Source organism: Musa acuminata, chromosome BXJ2-4 (assembly GCF_036884655.1).
Source record: "Musa acuminata AAA Group cultivar baxijiao chromosome BXJ2-4, Cavendish_Baxijiao_AAA, whole genome shotgun sequence".
Classification (NCBI taxonomy): Eukaryota; Viridiplantae; Streptophyta; class Magnoliopsida; order Zingiberales; family Musaceae; genus Musa; species Musa acuminata.
The window spans coordinates 23,724,243-23,740,000 of NC_088341.1; the positions used below are offsets into that span (position 1 = coordinate 23,724,243).

The 15,758-nt window shown below is 38.3% G+C and overlaps 1 protein-coding gene across 9 annotated transcripts in view; it reads right to left on the reverse strand.

The window, feature by feature from the left end:
* Positions 1-866: 866 nt before the first annotated feature.
* Positions 867-15,758, reverse strand: part of LOC135586633 (uridine kinase-like protein 3) — a 29,454-nt gene continuing 14,562 nt past the window's right edge. For 4 of the 9 annotated variants that reach the window (XM_065104270.1, XM_065104272.1, XM_065104276.1 and 1 more), the window contains 8 exons: positions 10,963-11,157; positions 10,736-10,819; positions 10,599-10,659; positions 5,749-5,809; positions 5,078-5,171; positions 4,932-5,004; positions 2,167-2,249; positions 867-1,126 (listed from right to left, as the gene is read on the reverse strand). In XM_065104270.1, coding sequence (XP_064960342.1) covers positions 872-1,126; positions 2,167-2,249; positions 4,932-5,004; positions 5,078-5,171; positions 5,749-5,809; positions 10,599-10,659; positions 10,736-10,819; positions 10,963-11,157 — 906 coding nt within the window. In that variant the 3' untranslated portion in view covers positions 867-871. Of the gene's footprint in view, positions 1,127-1,742; positions 1,941-2,166; positions 2,250-4,931; positions 5,005-5,077; positions 5,172-5,748; positions 5,810-10,598; positions 10,660-10,735; positions 10,820-10,962; positions 11,158-15,758 lie in introns of those variants that run through there. The other 5 variants (XM_065104271.1, XR_010486049.1, XR_010486048.1 and 2 more) reach the window with 5 other exon arrangements.

Consider the following 15,758-nt stretch of genomic DNA (forward strand, 5'->3'; position numbering starts at 1 on the left):
AAAAGCTTCAAGTATATGATTTGTGATTTTTTTTTGGCAACCGATCAAAAAAAAGAGAGAGAGAGAGATAAATATTGCCGATGACTGCATTAATGAGAATGGATGTAGATTTTGACACCATCCTAACCTCTTCTATGAACCTCCTATGTGTAATTTAATAAGGGACTCATTTTTTTCTTCCTACCGAATTGCTAGAAACAATGCTGTAAACTTCATTAATAATTTGTAATTGATAAAACTAAGATCAAACTCCTTGACTAATTGACTAAAAGAGCTAACGGAATCCAAAGATAGGCAGGTGTATTACCCCTAAGACACGCCGCATGGGGTAGCTGACAAACACCAACACATAAGCATATCAGTAATCACATACAATGTCATTTAAACTACAAAGGTCGAAACATACTCATTCGAATCCGAATACTCATCAAAAGTCTCCAGGGCTGGGAGATAGAACCTTTGGGTTATTGACTCCGCCCTAATGCCTTGGGTGAAACGGAGATTGCATGTAGGATTCAAATGAATCACTCATTTCCTGGTTTGATTTCTCGTGTCTCATGTCCTTAACACATTGATCCATCTAAAAAGGTTATTCTTATATCATCACCAATTTATTTTACATCTGGTCAACATATTCTAAACAAAATAAAATAAGATTGTAAAAAAGGTAATGCTCAAACAGGAAAAATACAAAAATACTACTTCGATCTAAACCAATAGCAAGTTTTCTAAGTTCAAATCTATCAGCACCCATAAGTCATACCATAGATTATGCGCATGAGATATCAAATATTGAAGGATTTCATGTTTTCTTACCATGGTTACCTCATCTGATAGCGTGCTTCCAAGGGGAGAAAGGCAACCTCTAGTGTCAACTAAGAACAACTTCTGTAAACTCAGATGGTACACCACCCTGTGAAGTTGAACATGATATATAAAATAAATTGATATAAACTAGTGATAAACACTCAATCATGCTACGGTGCCACGTTACATTTTGTTCTGGACAGAGAAATTGAATTCTGCAAAGTAACAACAAGTAGGAAAAGCTCGAAGCATGCAAATAAAATTGCTGCCAGAGTACACCCCTGTAGTGATCACTTGCAATGAGAAGTATTACCAATACCTGCATAAGATGCCAAGCACATCATTATTTATAAGAAAAACATCATTAAATTTTGAAGCCACATTTCATAATGCAAACTAATCAAGAGCCTTGACTTTAAACAGCAGCTGTTTTTGTGAAAACTGTAACTTGTTTCTACTTTCTGAGTTAAGGAATTTAAAGAAAGACATTACTATTGACTAATAGTTATTTATATGTTTGGTAAGCTACTTTAATGCATCATCTTCCTGTATTGCAACACAACACGAGATAATCCTATTGGAAACCCGACAGCCTTGATAAATTCAACTTTGGAGCTGAATAAGCTGAAATTACTGGTAAATGTGCCATTTGAGAGTAATCTGAATTAAACATTTACAATAAATTTTCACATCAGCCAACTAAGATTTATCAAGAACCTTGTCTCAATCTCCATCCAGGGTTATTTTGGACATCACATATTCGAGGTGGAAAAACATGCATTGCTCAAGATGGATGTGACGAACTTAGAATTGTTAGCTATGGTTTTTCAGGCCAAAGGAGACTGAAATTTCATACTTATAATGCATAAGGATAGAGTTTATGATATTTAATGCAGCTTGTACATAATTATGTCTTCATAGAAGAAAGAACTTACTAAGTTCATCATGAACCATTTCTTGACTTTCGTTAACAAGATTGCCTCCTAATCATCATCTGTCCCAAAATACCTATCTCCAAACTCTCCCATTCCAGGAACAACACGGAAGTCTTCGTTTAAACCGATTTCTATCTCAGATGTTACAATCTTGATTCTTGGGAATCTTTTGCAAACAACATGCACTCCTTGAGGAGCCTATGACATCAGGGAAATCAAATAAGCATGTTGTAATCGTGTAACTAATAGTTAGAAGAATCTGAGAAAGGAAAAGATCTTTTGGTTAGTGTCAAAGCTTCAGTCTTAGAGAAGACACTTTGACAGTCTTAGAGAAGACAAGGAAACAAATTCTGCATCCGCACATGAAATCAGCAATAAACAGAAATTACACAAGTGATTCATGCATGGAATTAACTGGACTTACAGAAATGAGATTGAGAAATATTATATTGCTTTCTTGAACTCCATTTTGTAAGAGCAAAGAGATAGCTTGAACAGCTGAGTTCCCTGGAATAGCATAGAAGTGTCAGCACAAAATATGCAGAAGCAATATAGTCAAACAACTTGATTGCCTTATATCACTGCATATGTAAGTCAATAAACAAAAAAAGACTTTTCAAGGAAGTTACAGAGAAACTTTGAGCAAAGAGTATGATTTTGTGGCATGGGAACGTTTGCCGATACCTTTCTTGCAAGATATGATTCTATTCCATGCCAGCCAGAGTGCCTCTATACCAGTTAGCACAGGGGAAAATTTGAACTAGCCATATGCTGGCATCTTCACTACAGATTGGTATTGCGTGTGCCAATGCTTTCTGGCATGATACATTTAGATCTATGCTGGTCTATGCTTATCAGTATGACAATTTATTGATTTTGAGCTGTCAACAACAAGGTTTTCAATTTCACCCAATCTGGTACTGTTCGGTCTGTCTTTACTGGTCCGACCGCTGACCAAAATGCAGATTGCTTAAAAGTTAAAACCAAGTGCTCCGATGCAATTTGTTATTCAGCTCTTTTGTTTTCTTTTAGATGTCACATTGCCTAAACTATGGCACGGGTTGTGACTCCTCGTTCCCTCTTAGCCCTGCATGTGCCTGTACACATCGCCTTGTTGAAAGATAATGATGGTTCTAATGATGACATTATTTTTATCATAATCCCAAACTAATAATTTTGCATACTGCAGATTTCTTAGAATTATGCAGAGCATAAGAAAGAAGACTCATGCAAACCAGTTCACCTTTTGGGAGGAAATTATTTTATCACATTTCCAAATGAATAATTTTGTCTTGTTGAAAAAGGAAACAGTAGAAGAAAGTCTTTTACGTGCAACTCCAATGGTGTGTACTACAGATTTCTTAGGATTTTGAACAGTATAACTGGAGAGACACATGCAAGCTATTGACCTTTCGGGAGAAAATTAAATGGAGCTTGTCTGCAAGCTGTTGTGGTGGTAAATGCTATTTCTAAAAGGGCACTTGCAAACACAATGAGATCCAAAAGCTCAAAAATGTCTACAATTCTAGGAATAAAGAATCACTTTGGAGAGTCCAAGGAATCAACAGCAAGAGAATCCATTGATCCAACCTGGTATATATCGGTGACATCTGCAGGGATGTTTTGACAACAATCAAGATATTTCATCCGTATCAAAAGAACCATCCAACTCAGGTTCAGAAAATCATTTGTAAATAACCACGAGAAAGAGGGAAGTAACATGTCAATTATTATAGGTGTATCTTATCTCAGTATGAATAGTTTTCTACTGCAACCTAGACATCATGGATTAAACTATTAAAATAGCTGTTGTTTCTTCCTTATAATATTAACATCAGTCATCTACTTTATGCTAATGATGCCATTCTTCCTGCAAAAGAATGTCTGGTGTTTGGAAAAAAGACATTAACTTCTCCAAGTCTGTCCTATTTCTACCTCACTCTGATCCTAGAAAAAGGCAAAAGAGAAGAAGATTTTAAAGGGGGACTGGATGAGAAAGAAAAGGTTTCTAGAAGCAACATTTTGGTACCAAACCCAGGAGTTCATTTTCCCATCTGGGATATCATCATATTTAGTCAGGGATAGGGTGAATGACTGCCCAACTGGTTGGAAAAAGTGACTTCTTGAACCAAGCTAAGCATACCATTTCATTTAATTCAGTGAAGCAAGCTACTCCAATATTTCATCTTGTTTAATGCCAAACTCAAATTCTTGTGATTGATCATGTAATTTAGCTATCCCATAGCTTCTAATGGGAGAAGGCTATCAAATGAGACTTACACTCAGTCAGTTGTTGATACTATACTAGGCCTTTAGAGAACAGTGATCAGAATGTGTGCAACCTCATGATTGCAAAGACTAGTCTAACAGCTAAGTTACACAGGACAACCTAAAGAATGATATGGTTTTAAGGATTGTGCATAAAATTAGTGAAAAGAGAAAAAAGATTCTCAACCAGGAAATTGAGGCTTTTTTGGATAAAAATTGGATTCCAAACTTCTGTTTCTCAATTGAAGAACAAAAGCTACCATGAACATCACGGTACCATTGATTGCAATTATTGTATTAGGCAATTTGTACATTTTCAAATGAGACATATTCCATAAAGCCAATAAAGCTACAGACTGGATTACCAAGTTCCAAAAACTTTTGCTATACATGTTACGAGGGAACATTTTGTTCTACAAAACCCATGGGATAGTCTTACTACAACATCTATGGAGTTTATTGTGACTGGTCAATGATATTAATTCTTTTATCTAAAAAGAAAATACTTACCAATATGGTCATAATTCCAAATAGACTATCTTTTAAATTTCTGACAAGAAATTGTTACAACCATGGGTCAACTGGTAGTGAAAGATGAAAGGACCAAGAAGCAAAAAGTGACAACAAGATGGAGTGAACATAAAATGTGTCTGAGAGAAATTCTTCATTCATAGCTATTGTGGAAAAAGATATCTATATATCAAATGTGCATTCCAACCATGAAAAAATATCACAAAAATCAAGACATCTTTTAGAAATTCTCACAACCAAACAAACCATGATAAATTAAAAAACCCCAGTTAAACCCATTTAAGTAAATCGAGCTAAGAGGAATTTGACAATCAATGCATTAGGCACTGCATGAAGTTTGTTCCATTTTTATATGGAACAAATTAACATTTTTATATTAGATGAACCAACCTGTGCCTAGTATGGGATCCAAAAGCAGCACATTTCTATCAGAAATGTCCTTTGGAAGATTGTGATAAATTAACTGAAAAATAGACAAACTGTTAAAATATTAATCAGAGCATACTTAGTAGAAAATTGAGAAGTTCTGTGCAAACCTGCTGACCATTATCACCTTCCCTATGAATAAGGATCTTCCCGATCTTGATGCCTTTACAACATGCCCGCAGAGCATTTTCCATACTTTCACCGCTGGTGTACATTACCAGTCAATATTCACATTTCAGTTCCAACAACAAGTAGATGATGAGTACTTTAAAATGCTATTGAAAGATAGAGATAGGCACCAAACCAAAGGGAAATTAGTTGGGGAAACAAATCAATAGCCAAAAGATAAGTTTCTAGAAAAGAAGCGCTAATATGCGTTTCCATTCATAAATAGTAAGATGATGCTTGCCAAAATAGGTGAAGAGTGGTGTAAGAACCATCAACAGCAGTCTCCCTCGTGATCACAGGAACAAGCAAAATGAATCAGGATGAGAGATATAAAGCTACGATCTTACATATAAGAAAGAGTATTGATGATTTTTTTTCCTTTCAAGCCAAATAGAAATTCAATAGCTTTGTAAGTTTTAACATCTTTGCCATTCTATGTATTGACTAATCAGAAAGTTCATTTGTTAAGTGACTGGAAATAATCATATCTACAGTGATCCATTGATTCAATTAAAGAAGTGAGAAGTTAAGAAGAACGTCTTTAAAACCAACATTGTTAATAGCGCAAGCGAAGCAATACCTTAATGTTACTAATAAAATAAAGAAGCAATACCTTCTGATAATGGAAATGCCACATAACCTTTTACAAAATTCTACTCCAGTATAAACAGATCCTGAGAAAAGTAAAGCATCACCAAGTTCATTACTCACCTTATAACATGAGATGTTATGAAGAAATTACCCATCCGTATGGTATAAAAATACAAGTCACATCTATTCAAAGGAGAACTCTCTTAGGCATCAGTTCCCCATCAGCATTTTCATGAAAAGCAAATAACTAAAACTGCAAGAGGTAATTTACTTAGTTCAGAATTGTCCCAAGAAAGAAATTGAAACAAAAAACATCCAGAAAAGCACGGAGATATTATAATATTATTATATTATTATATTATTTATTTCTGACTAGAAAATAAAAGAGATTTATCAACAAGCCATAAAAGTTAAATGTTATAAATGATACATTCAGAAGATACCATAGTGATGGTAAACCCAAACAGTACATGGAAGCTTGAAGTGGGGATAGCTGATGATCAGTACAACCAATATATGTAGTGCGTCAAACTTGATCAGAAATGTACCAAATAAAAAGTCAAAAACATGCAAAGATAATCATTATGAAAAACTTCAAGAGAGTCAGAACTATCAGAATAAATGCACACAAAAAAAAAAAGAATCTAGATTTCATCTGGGATAAGTAGATTTGTAGGAACCAAGATCAACACATGGTCAGATTCACAGTACACATTCAATAATTTCAGGTGTTCTGTCAGCCTATTGTCACAAGTTTCTCAATTTCTTACATATCTAAAGGAAAAACAGATAAACCTTGAAAAAAAAAACTCATTTGCACATATTTCAATTGAACTTTCAAACAATGAACCGAGGGAATGGAAACTAGTACAAAATTCTAGACAAGATTTATTTTATAAACATGAAGTGGACATTGCTGAAGATATCTTTTATGGAAAGCTAGATATTTGTGATGTAAAAGGGGCATTAGGAGTACTGTGTGATTGCTATGTGTCCCTTGAATTAAAATGCAAATATTATATTGACAAGGGCATTAGGTGTATTGTGTCACTCACAGATTAGATTACTGGATGTGAAAATATATACAGAAAACTTAATACCTCTGAGATAAAGGTGATGACATGGATGAAGTTACTATCAAGTTGCATTAAGAAGTATTTAAAATGATAAACAATTACAGATAGTTCTCATCAAGGATGAAATAAGGAAAAACCAGTTGAGGAGATATGGACATGTTGAAAAATAAACTATGCACCAGCTTAATGAATAAATCAGGATTATTGCACGAGGAGAGATATCGGATGACCTAATAAAACTCTATCTGAAATAATGAGAAGAAACTGAGGGCTATTAATTTGAATGGTTACATTGCCCTTAATGGTGTGAAACAATCCATGTAACTGGCCCTGAATAGTTGGGACTTCATGGCTTGTAGTTATATTTTTATAGTCTGTCCAACCATATATTACCTAGAAATATAATACTAGACAACACAACCTTTGTGCAAAACTAAGTCTATACAAAATATTTTGTTCAATGAGAAGTTGAAGTTTGAAGTGAACAGTTCAGAGTCTTCAGACAAGTCTAAACTATGGTATTATGACACAGAATTTGGTAAAAACTAGGTGCAAGATTGAAGAACGTGTTTTAGCCACATATTATCTATTTTTTAATGAAAATTTGGGTAGTTTCAGGTGAAACAGCCTCACACCTTATATTGCATGAAAGATTCTGGGGCTTAGTTACCCAATTGGAACTTTTCTTAGCCAATCACATGCATGAGTCCAGTGCAAGGCTCATGCATGTGAGGTATAGTATCATGCCTCTTGATATTTATAGAGTTAAAAATATTCCTGATAAGAATGCTATTTTTTATTTGTCTACTTTTTGTTTGTTCTAAAAAAATAAAACATATAAGTACATAGATATATTTTGTTAACTATTCAATCAAACTATGTTATCCGAGTTGTTCTAATTTAAGTTGGATAAACAGTTACATAGTTTAGTTGCTTGAATTTGTACCAACCCCAGATTGAACTTTTGTCATCAAATTCATTGTGTAAGAAATACTTTTCTAGATAGTATAATTAATCTTAATTGTAAGTGATTGGTCCATTAAGACTCAAATCTTAATAAAGTTGGCTTTTAAGAAAAAGCATCCTTGTACTGAGATTTTACATACCATTCAAACCAATATATACAACCATCAGTCCGACTAAGTACCAATATTGCAACATATAACTCAATCAGTGATTTAAAAAGGCGCTCGGACGAGGCGAGGCGAGGCCCAAGCACCTCGCTTCATTTCCAAGCGGCACGCTTCAAAGAGGCGCCGCCTGGGCGCTCGCCCGAGCCCAGGCGCCGGGCGTTTCGAGCGAGCACCTAGGTTAAACCAGACGACCGAACCAGCGTTTGAGGTCTGGTTCGGTCTCCGGTGCTTTAGTTGGTTCAATCGAACCAACTAAAGCACCGATATCAGCGTGACTTCCCCAACCCTAACCCTGCTCGCCGTTCACGCTACTGCCGCCGCTGCTGCTGTCGATGCTCGCTGCTACCGTTGCCGCTCACCGCTCCCGCTCCCGCTGCTATTATTGTCACTGTCTCTGCTAGCTGCTTTCGCTCCCGCTCGCTGCTACCATTGCCACTGTCTCCGCTCGCCGCTCCCGCTCCCGCTGCTCGTTGCTGCCGGTGCCACTGTTGCCGCTTGTCACTCCCGCTGTCGCTGCTGCTGCTCGCTGCTGTCACTGTCGCTGCCACTGTCGTTGCTCGCAGTTGTCGCTCCCGCTCTTCTTAGTCAACACCCTCGGTCTTCCGACTCTTCCCTTACACTCTTCGATAGTATACTGTTAACAATATACAATATACAGTTAACAGTATACTGTTAACTGTATACTAGTAATAGTATTTGTATTTATTAGACTAATTTAATAGCATATTTTTATTTAAAAAATTAAATAATTATATTATATATTTTTATATTTTAGCGTCTCACTTTGCTCGGGCGAGCGCCTAGCGCCTCGGGCGTTTTTGGACCTTGGTGCCTTTTGGCGCTTAGAGCTTTTTAAATCACTGAACTCAATAATGGTATGATGTCATTTCATTTAAATTTTATTATTTTATTGAATGGTACTGGATGGTATGTCTCAATATACCACTCTATGAACATGCATCATGCTGATTTGATAGATTATTGAAACCAGTATTAGCAGATATTAAATCTTTGGTTGTGTAACAAGCCTAATTGAATATGAGAGAACCCATGTGATGATGCACTGGGAGAATATATAAACAATTAGATAAATGAAGTGTTAAATTTTGAGCATTCATGTTCTGACACTTGAGTAAGATAAATATACATACATCAAATCTCCATGCCATAAAGTGAAATTATGCCTAAAATATAGATAACTTTAAATAAGTTTGTGATTTGGTTTAGGTCAACTAAATCACAAATATATGTATCTTTTATGGAGTGTAATGCCAAATGTTCATCAAAGAAACAAATACCAGTTGGACTAGCATGCAGCAACCGGTATTTAGTAGTCCATCGAGGACCAGCGCCAACCACATAGGTCAACACTGACCGAGATTTGTTTTCCAATGATACCGGATAGTATGGAGATGATATATACAAAATACCAGTACAATCAGTTATCAAAACTAGTATTGCACCAAGATCTAAACCCTTGATGTCCAGCATTCCTTAATTTTGACCAAAAATTGCAAGTCAACTTTCTCAATCCTGTTAGTATAAGTAATTGAAGAAATCAATATTTTATTATTTTTTAAAATCAATATTTTACTTAATGGATTTGTTGTATAACTACATTTTGTATTCACATTCTACTAAGGTAAAACATCAATTGTCTATATAATTTTTGTTATGTTTTCATTCATTTCCTTTCTTTACTTTCTCTATTCCGGCATCACAACAACGGTGTCAACCAGCTCAATGTGATGGCAAATGAGGATTGGTAGTGCCACCAGAAGAAAGATTTCTTGGTTAAAAACATAATAATCTATATATTTTTAAAAAATTTAAATAGCACTGCTGACTCTTTGGAAGATCACATCCTGAGACTTATAAAGCCTCTTTGTGATAAAGGGCATGAGACCTCAAACTTGTATTCCTAGAGAAAAATAAGAGATTATTCTGACCATTATTGTTCATTTCTTACTCTCTTTCTCTCTCCCCATATAAAATTCTTTTTTTCTTTTTTTGCAAAGGGTAAAGACTGAAGATGAGATTTGATCCAGTACCTTCCTATCAACAGTCAAGATCTTTAGCAGTTGAACTAGTTAATATTTTCAAAATTTGCCAGATAAGGTTACGGAATCCTATCCCTTGGTAAGTTGACATGTACACCACAATCATCAAACCAATATTTTAGATATCATAAATTCATAGTTACTAGGATGATAATTATGGTATAATATACTACATATTATGCTACATAAGATTTCACATTGACGTTTTCATAGGTATCATAGAAGTAGTTTCTTGAAAACAACAACATCAAGGTATATTTTGTAAGCTCTATCAAATAATACTCATTTGATTATGTTCTAGTAGGCCTTGAATAAAATGATCAAATGATCTAGTAAACAAGCCAACTATCAAAATGTCAGTAAATCTAGGATACAATAGATGACTGCAGAGAATAAGAGAACTCTCAATATAGCATGCTCAGTTAGACCAATTTTCCAGTAGTCTTATATTCTAAAATTGCAGAAAGATGATCCACATAGTTTGAATTGGATTCATGATTACATATGTACAAAATAGTATAGCACAATATTCCACATAGCATTTCAAGAAGATTAAGATTCTAAATTAGCACCAATCACAGGACAAGGGAAGAAAACTATTACCTGTTGGTGTCATCACCTGCTTTTCCTTAAATGGAAGATGACCTAGACCATGTTCAACAACCTATCACAAGAATATGTATTCAAAATAAGATATCATCAAAAAATAATCTCTACAACCAGACAAAAATCTTACTGACCAAACGAATCAACCGATCAGAATAAAATATGAAATCATGTGTAGTTGTTTTGGCATCACGTATGAGCGTATGCATGCCACGAATCTGCAAAAGATTTGCAGGATAGCTGTTCATAAGTAGCTATAAATATCTAAAACTGGAAAGTTAAAAGCTGACTAGTCCAGTTTCAACTTAATGACAAAATTCTCAAGAAAAATAATAATATTGTTGCAAACATATCTGATTACCTGGAATGTCGACTGGATGACAGAAAGGTTTGGATATATTTTACAGAGATTATGCTGACCAAGTTTTGTACGGATATGTTCCACAATTAAGTCAATTGCCACATGATTATCTCCACCACGGGGAATGATGATATCAGCATACTTCTTTGTTGGGAGTATGAAGTCATCAAAAGCAGGTTTTACAAATTTTGAGTACTGCATTGGTCAATTTATCAACAACAATTATTACATTACCAACAAAAGCAAGAAAAAAGTACTGATACCAAGTTTAATATGTGCAAGAACATGCGGCTCAAGAATTAATAGTTTAATCATAAATGACACTTTCTATCGAATTCAGTGGTAGGAAAAGTTACACATGACCCTTCTCTTGAAGAGGCAATCCTACATGGCTACACCAACAATCTTTTCCTAAACCAATCACCATGATTACCATCCAGGCCATACCCAAACCTTTACCTTCTTACTTTATTAGCACACTAAACTGTAGGAAGCCATACAATAATTTGATGGTTGGGACATTACAGCTTGCATCATTGTTGTTGTTGTCATTGTTGTTGTGATTGCAATATAGTCCTTCACAATGATATTGTGTCATGTTAAGGATTTAAATCCTGGTATGAAACCAATTTTGATAATTTACCTGACTATTATGGTACCAGCATATACTGAGTGAGTGAGCAGTACATCAACTTAGACTGTGTGGTGTCATCCATTGAAATAATAAAAAAAGAACACGACTGGTATTGGACCACATCACTCCTTTCACAATACTTTTGTGTCATCAATCTTAAGAAATTAAATCTTGGTCTAATACTGATTTTGAAAATCTACTAGACGTCAGTACCTCCGCTATCAATAGAAGAAAATACTGAAAAAAACATTGACCTATACTGGACCATATGATTTGACACCAGTCCTTGGTCAGATTGGTAAATATGGTATACATCATGCTGATCGGTATGCCTCATAGTACCATTAATATACTGTAGCCTTCTCATATATATTTGCATATCTGTTTCTACTTTGTCAAAAGTATCTAAGAGGCTAATAGTGTATACACTAGGCTCTTATTAGCAATATGAGATCACAAGCTTTCGAGTGCTGCAGTCTTCAAAATCGACCAATCATGATTCATCAACAAATTTGAATCAGGATAAACTCCTCAACAACAATTCTGATTTCTCAGATGAAATCAAATCAGTTTGAAATCATCCAGAATCTACTGGAACTTATTGGGATAATTCCATTTTGGAAACACAATCTTAATTTCTGGTATGTCAGGATCATAGCCATTGTCAGATTTGGAATGGATCAGAAAAAAATGAAATAAGATAACAGTGGGAGGAAGAAAGGAGAAAAGAGAGAATATTGAAGAAGAGAGGCGGGGACAATAGAGGCGGAGTACCAAAAAAGAATGATGGGGAGGAATAAAGAAGGGATCAAGCCGGTTTGCCTCTTGTTCTACTGGTCCAAGGTTGTCCTTAGCAAGATTAACAATTTCGTACCATACCGGAGTATCGAGCTCAATTCAGTACGATACGATACGAGTATACCGAGTGGTACACTCTAGCGTACCGCTCGGTGTATATAAATAAATATACATATATATATAAAGTTAAAAAAAAAAAAAAAGGGCAACGTCATCGAGGTGACGTCGCCTCGTTTCTTCTCCCCGCGTGGGGAGAAGAAACCTGTTTTCTTCTCTTCGCAAAGCCTCGACAACGTCGCCGAGGCTTCTTCTCCCCGCGCAGAGGAGAAGTCGCCAACAAGGTCAAGGCCTCGATGCCTCAGACGAGAAGGCAACATCTCATATGCGGCTTCCGACGAGGGAGGGCAACAATGGATCTGGATCGTCAAGGGAGAGCAACATCGCATGGAGATGTAGGGAAAAGGAGTCGCTCGGAGGAGCAGGCATCTGAGATTGGCATTCAGAGGAATGGCCAACCCTTCGCGCAAGAGGCACCACGAGAACAAGCAAGCTTGGAAGAATACGTAGCGCACAAAGGTTGGGATGGCTGAGTTCGAGCTACAGCTCGACGTTGACAACTATACTTGATGGTGCTCAAGGTACACGAGGCGCTTGGTAAAGGATAAGACCATGCAAGGTGGAATGGGTTGCACAGCGACCGAAAGAGTTATGCAAAGCTCACAGAGATGAGGGGAATTGCTAACTCGAAGAATTCGGTACTCATGCAAAGGCTTGTATGCGGACGATGGAATGTTCGCGGCCATCCCAAGCCGACCGAAACTCGACGCCATGGAGCATTGAAACTTTCTCTTCGGCATGAGAAGGATACCTTCGTAGGAGGCTGAAGTGTGCAGCGAGTTTAGCATGTTGCTAGACCTTCAGTGGTGCAGCGGGGGCTGTATTGACGTGGAGTCGCAATCTAGCAAGTGCATTTGCAGGAGGCAGAACAATGCACAGTTTGTTCAGCAAGTCGGAGTAGTCCAAGGGGATGGTGGTCTCCGAAGTTTTCAGAGGGAAGGAAACGAAGAGAGATGTTGCTCCAACGGGATAGATACCTAAGAGGGATAAATCCCAGCTCTCTAGAGGGAGAATCACGTGCAACGGACCGCACATATTGAGGAGTACTTCAAAAACAACAACTCCACGAAGCTCAATGGACCGAGTGAGCGACGAGGAGTCGTCGCATGATCTCGCTTAAGAGAATGCATTGGTGGATGCATTGCGAGATCAAGTGGGGGAGCGACCCAAAGCAACACAAATGAAAGCACACTTGGAGTCGATATGGAGATCAGACTCAAGGGAGAGCTGACCCGTGGAATGGTAGGCGCGAGGGCCACCATCAACTCAATGCAAAACGAGGAGCGGAGCAACTTGGGTATAACTTGGCGAAGTACCCAAGCCGCATGAAGGGAGCCGACATAGAAGATGGAACATGGAGCGGAGGCACAGAGCTTCCCTTGGACAGAGGTCAAGGACATGAACTCTTGCAGAGGCAAGAGCAGGATCATGTTGTTCCATGGGTCCCTCATTCTGATAGAGCGGGCTCATCCTGCATGGTGCCAAAGACGAAGGGAGCGTCGAGGCACATACACCTTACCTCAGAGAAGCATTTGATGGAAGAACTAAGGCGACTCAACTTGCAGAGGCGTAGTTGGGTTCAGAAAGCCTTGGCATGGGGCAAGAGAACGCGGAGGCGAGTACTCATGAAGAATATGTCACAGTATTGTCATTCAAGTTGCCATGAAGGAAGCGGTGCGCAGCGGAGATTGTGCTGGTAGGGGAGCAGAGGCCTAGGATCCAAACAATAGTGCACCAATTTCAGCGAAGTCGGTGGACTTCGGGAGCTACTAAGCGACGGATTGTCCTAGAGCGGTGCTTCATTTAGGTATGACCCAAGAGCGGGTGGATGAAGGTCGATTGCCAAATGAGCGAACACAATCAAAGGTGGAAGAGGCCCTATGATATGTTGGCAGAGGCTACACATGGAGGGATCGCAATCCGAGTTCATCCCACAATGATCAGAATGGAATGGAGATGTCACCGAGAGGCAACATGGTGCAGCGGATCGTGGTGGAATAGTTCGTGGTAATGCGATACACAGATTGTAGTCTCGTGAGGGATTATCTCATACAAAGGTATGATCGGGAGCTATTGGGAGCTCCACTTCGGTGAACAACACGACGGCAAGAAGGGCTATGGATTCAAGGAGTGAAGGTCATGGTACCGCAAAGGCGGGTCTTCCGTGCGTACATCGAGTTTTGCATCGGATGAAAGCCTTGGTTATCAGTATATGGGGGCTATGTTCCACCGAGGAAAAAGTTCGAATGCAAGTACCAGTGAGTCCCATGGGAGGGACTTGATCATGCAAAGGTATAATCGAAGCAGCTAGAGAGTTGGACTACTCCAGAGCCCATATTCACTTAAGGGAGCCCGACAAGTCAGAGGACAATGTCGAGGAAGCGAACATTACTACCAAGGAAGCTAAGGAAAACAGAATCGATGTGAACCCTGCAACATGATGGTAAAGACCATGTATGGGAGTTGCAGTCTGTCATTCCATCGACCAAGGGAAACTGCTTGGAGAACACAGAGGTGTTGAAGCAGGGGATCGAAAGGGACAAGGAAGCGATGACGAGTCCAGAGGGACTTAGCTACCCAAAACCAAGCATCGGTTATAATAGAGGTGGACTCGGAGAAGTGTCACAGTGCCACAGATGCAGATCTACCGATCGTGAAGAAAGGGATGCAGATGTGAGGCGACGGATAGTAGGGCCATTGGCATGACAACGCAATGGTACCGCAGAGGCAGGACTTCCGTGAAGTCATCGATCCCTTGCTCTCATGGAGGGAGAGTGTTTGATCATGAAAGGGGTCGAGAAGGTGGAGCATGCGGAGGCAAACTCCAAATATCAAGACAAGGCTGAAGGGCAGAGACCAAGGAACTTCGTAAGACCGGTGTCAATGAGCTTCTCATCAAAATAGCCGAAAATGAAGGACTTCGGGTCGTGCAAGAGTGCACGACCAAGGAACGAAGCAGGTAGTACGCGATGCTATACCTTTGCTACTCAGTAGAGTAGGCGACAAGGTTGATGAAGAAGAAGGTACAATCCCAGAGGCGATCAAAACTATTAGAGGCTTACTCCAAGTTGGGGTGAAAACTTCCTGCATTCCAGAAATTCGATGGCATTGAGAAGGTGAATCACAGTAGCTAACTCAACGTAAGAAGTGCAAACACTTCAAGTACTTCAGAAGTATGAGCAAAGAGTAGGCGAAGGCCAATAACCAGCTCGATGCATGGAGTATAACCCTCGAGGAGGCGGACGAA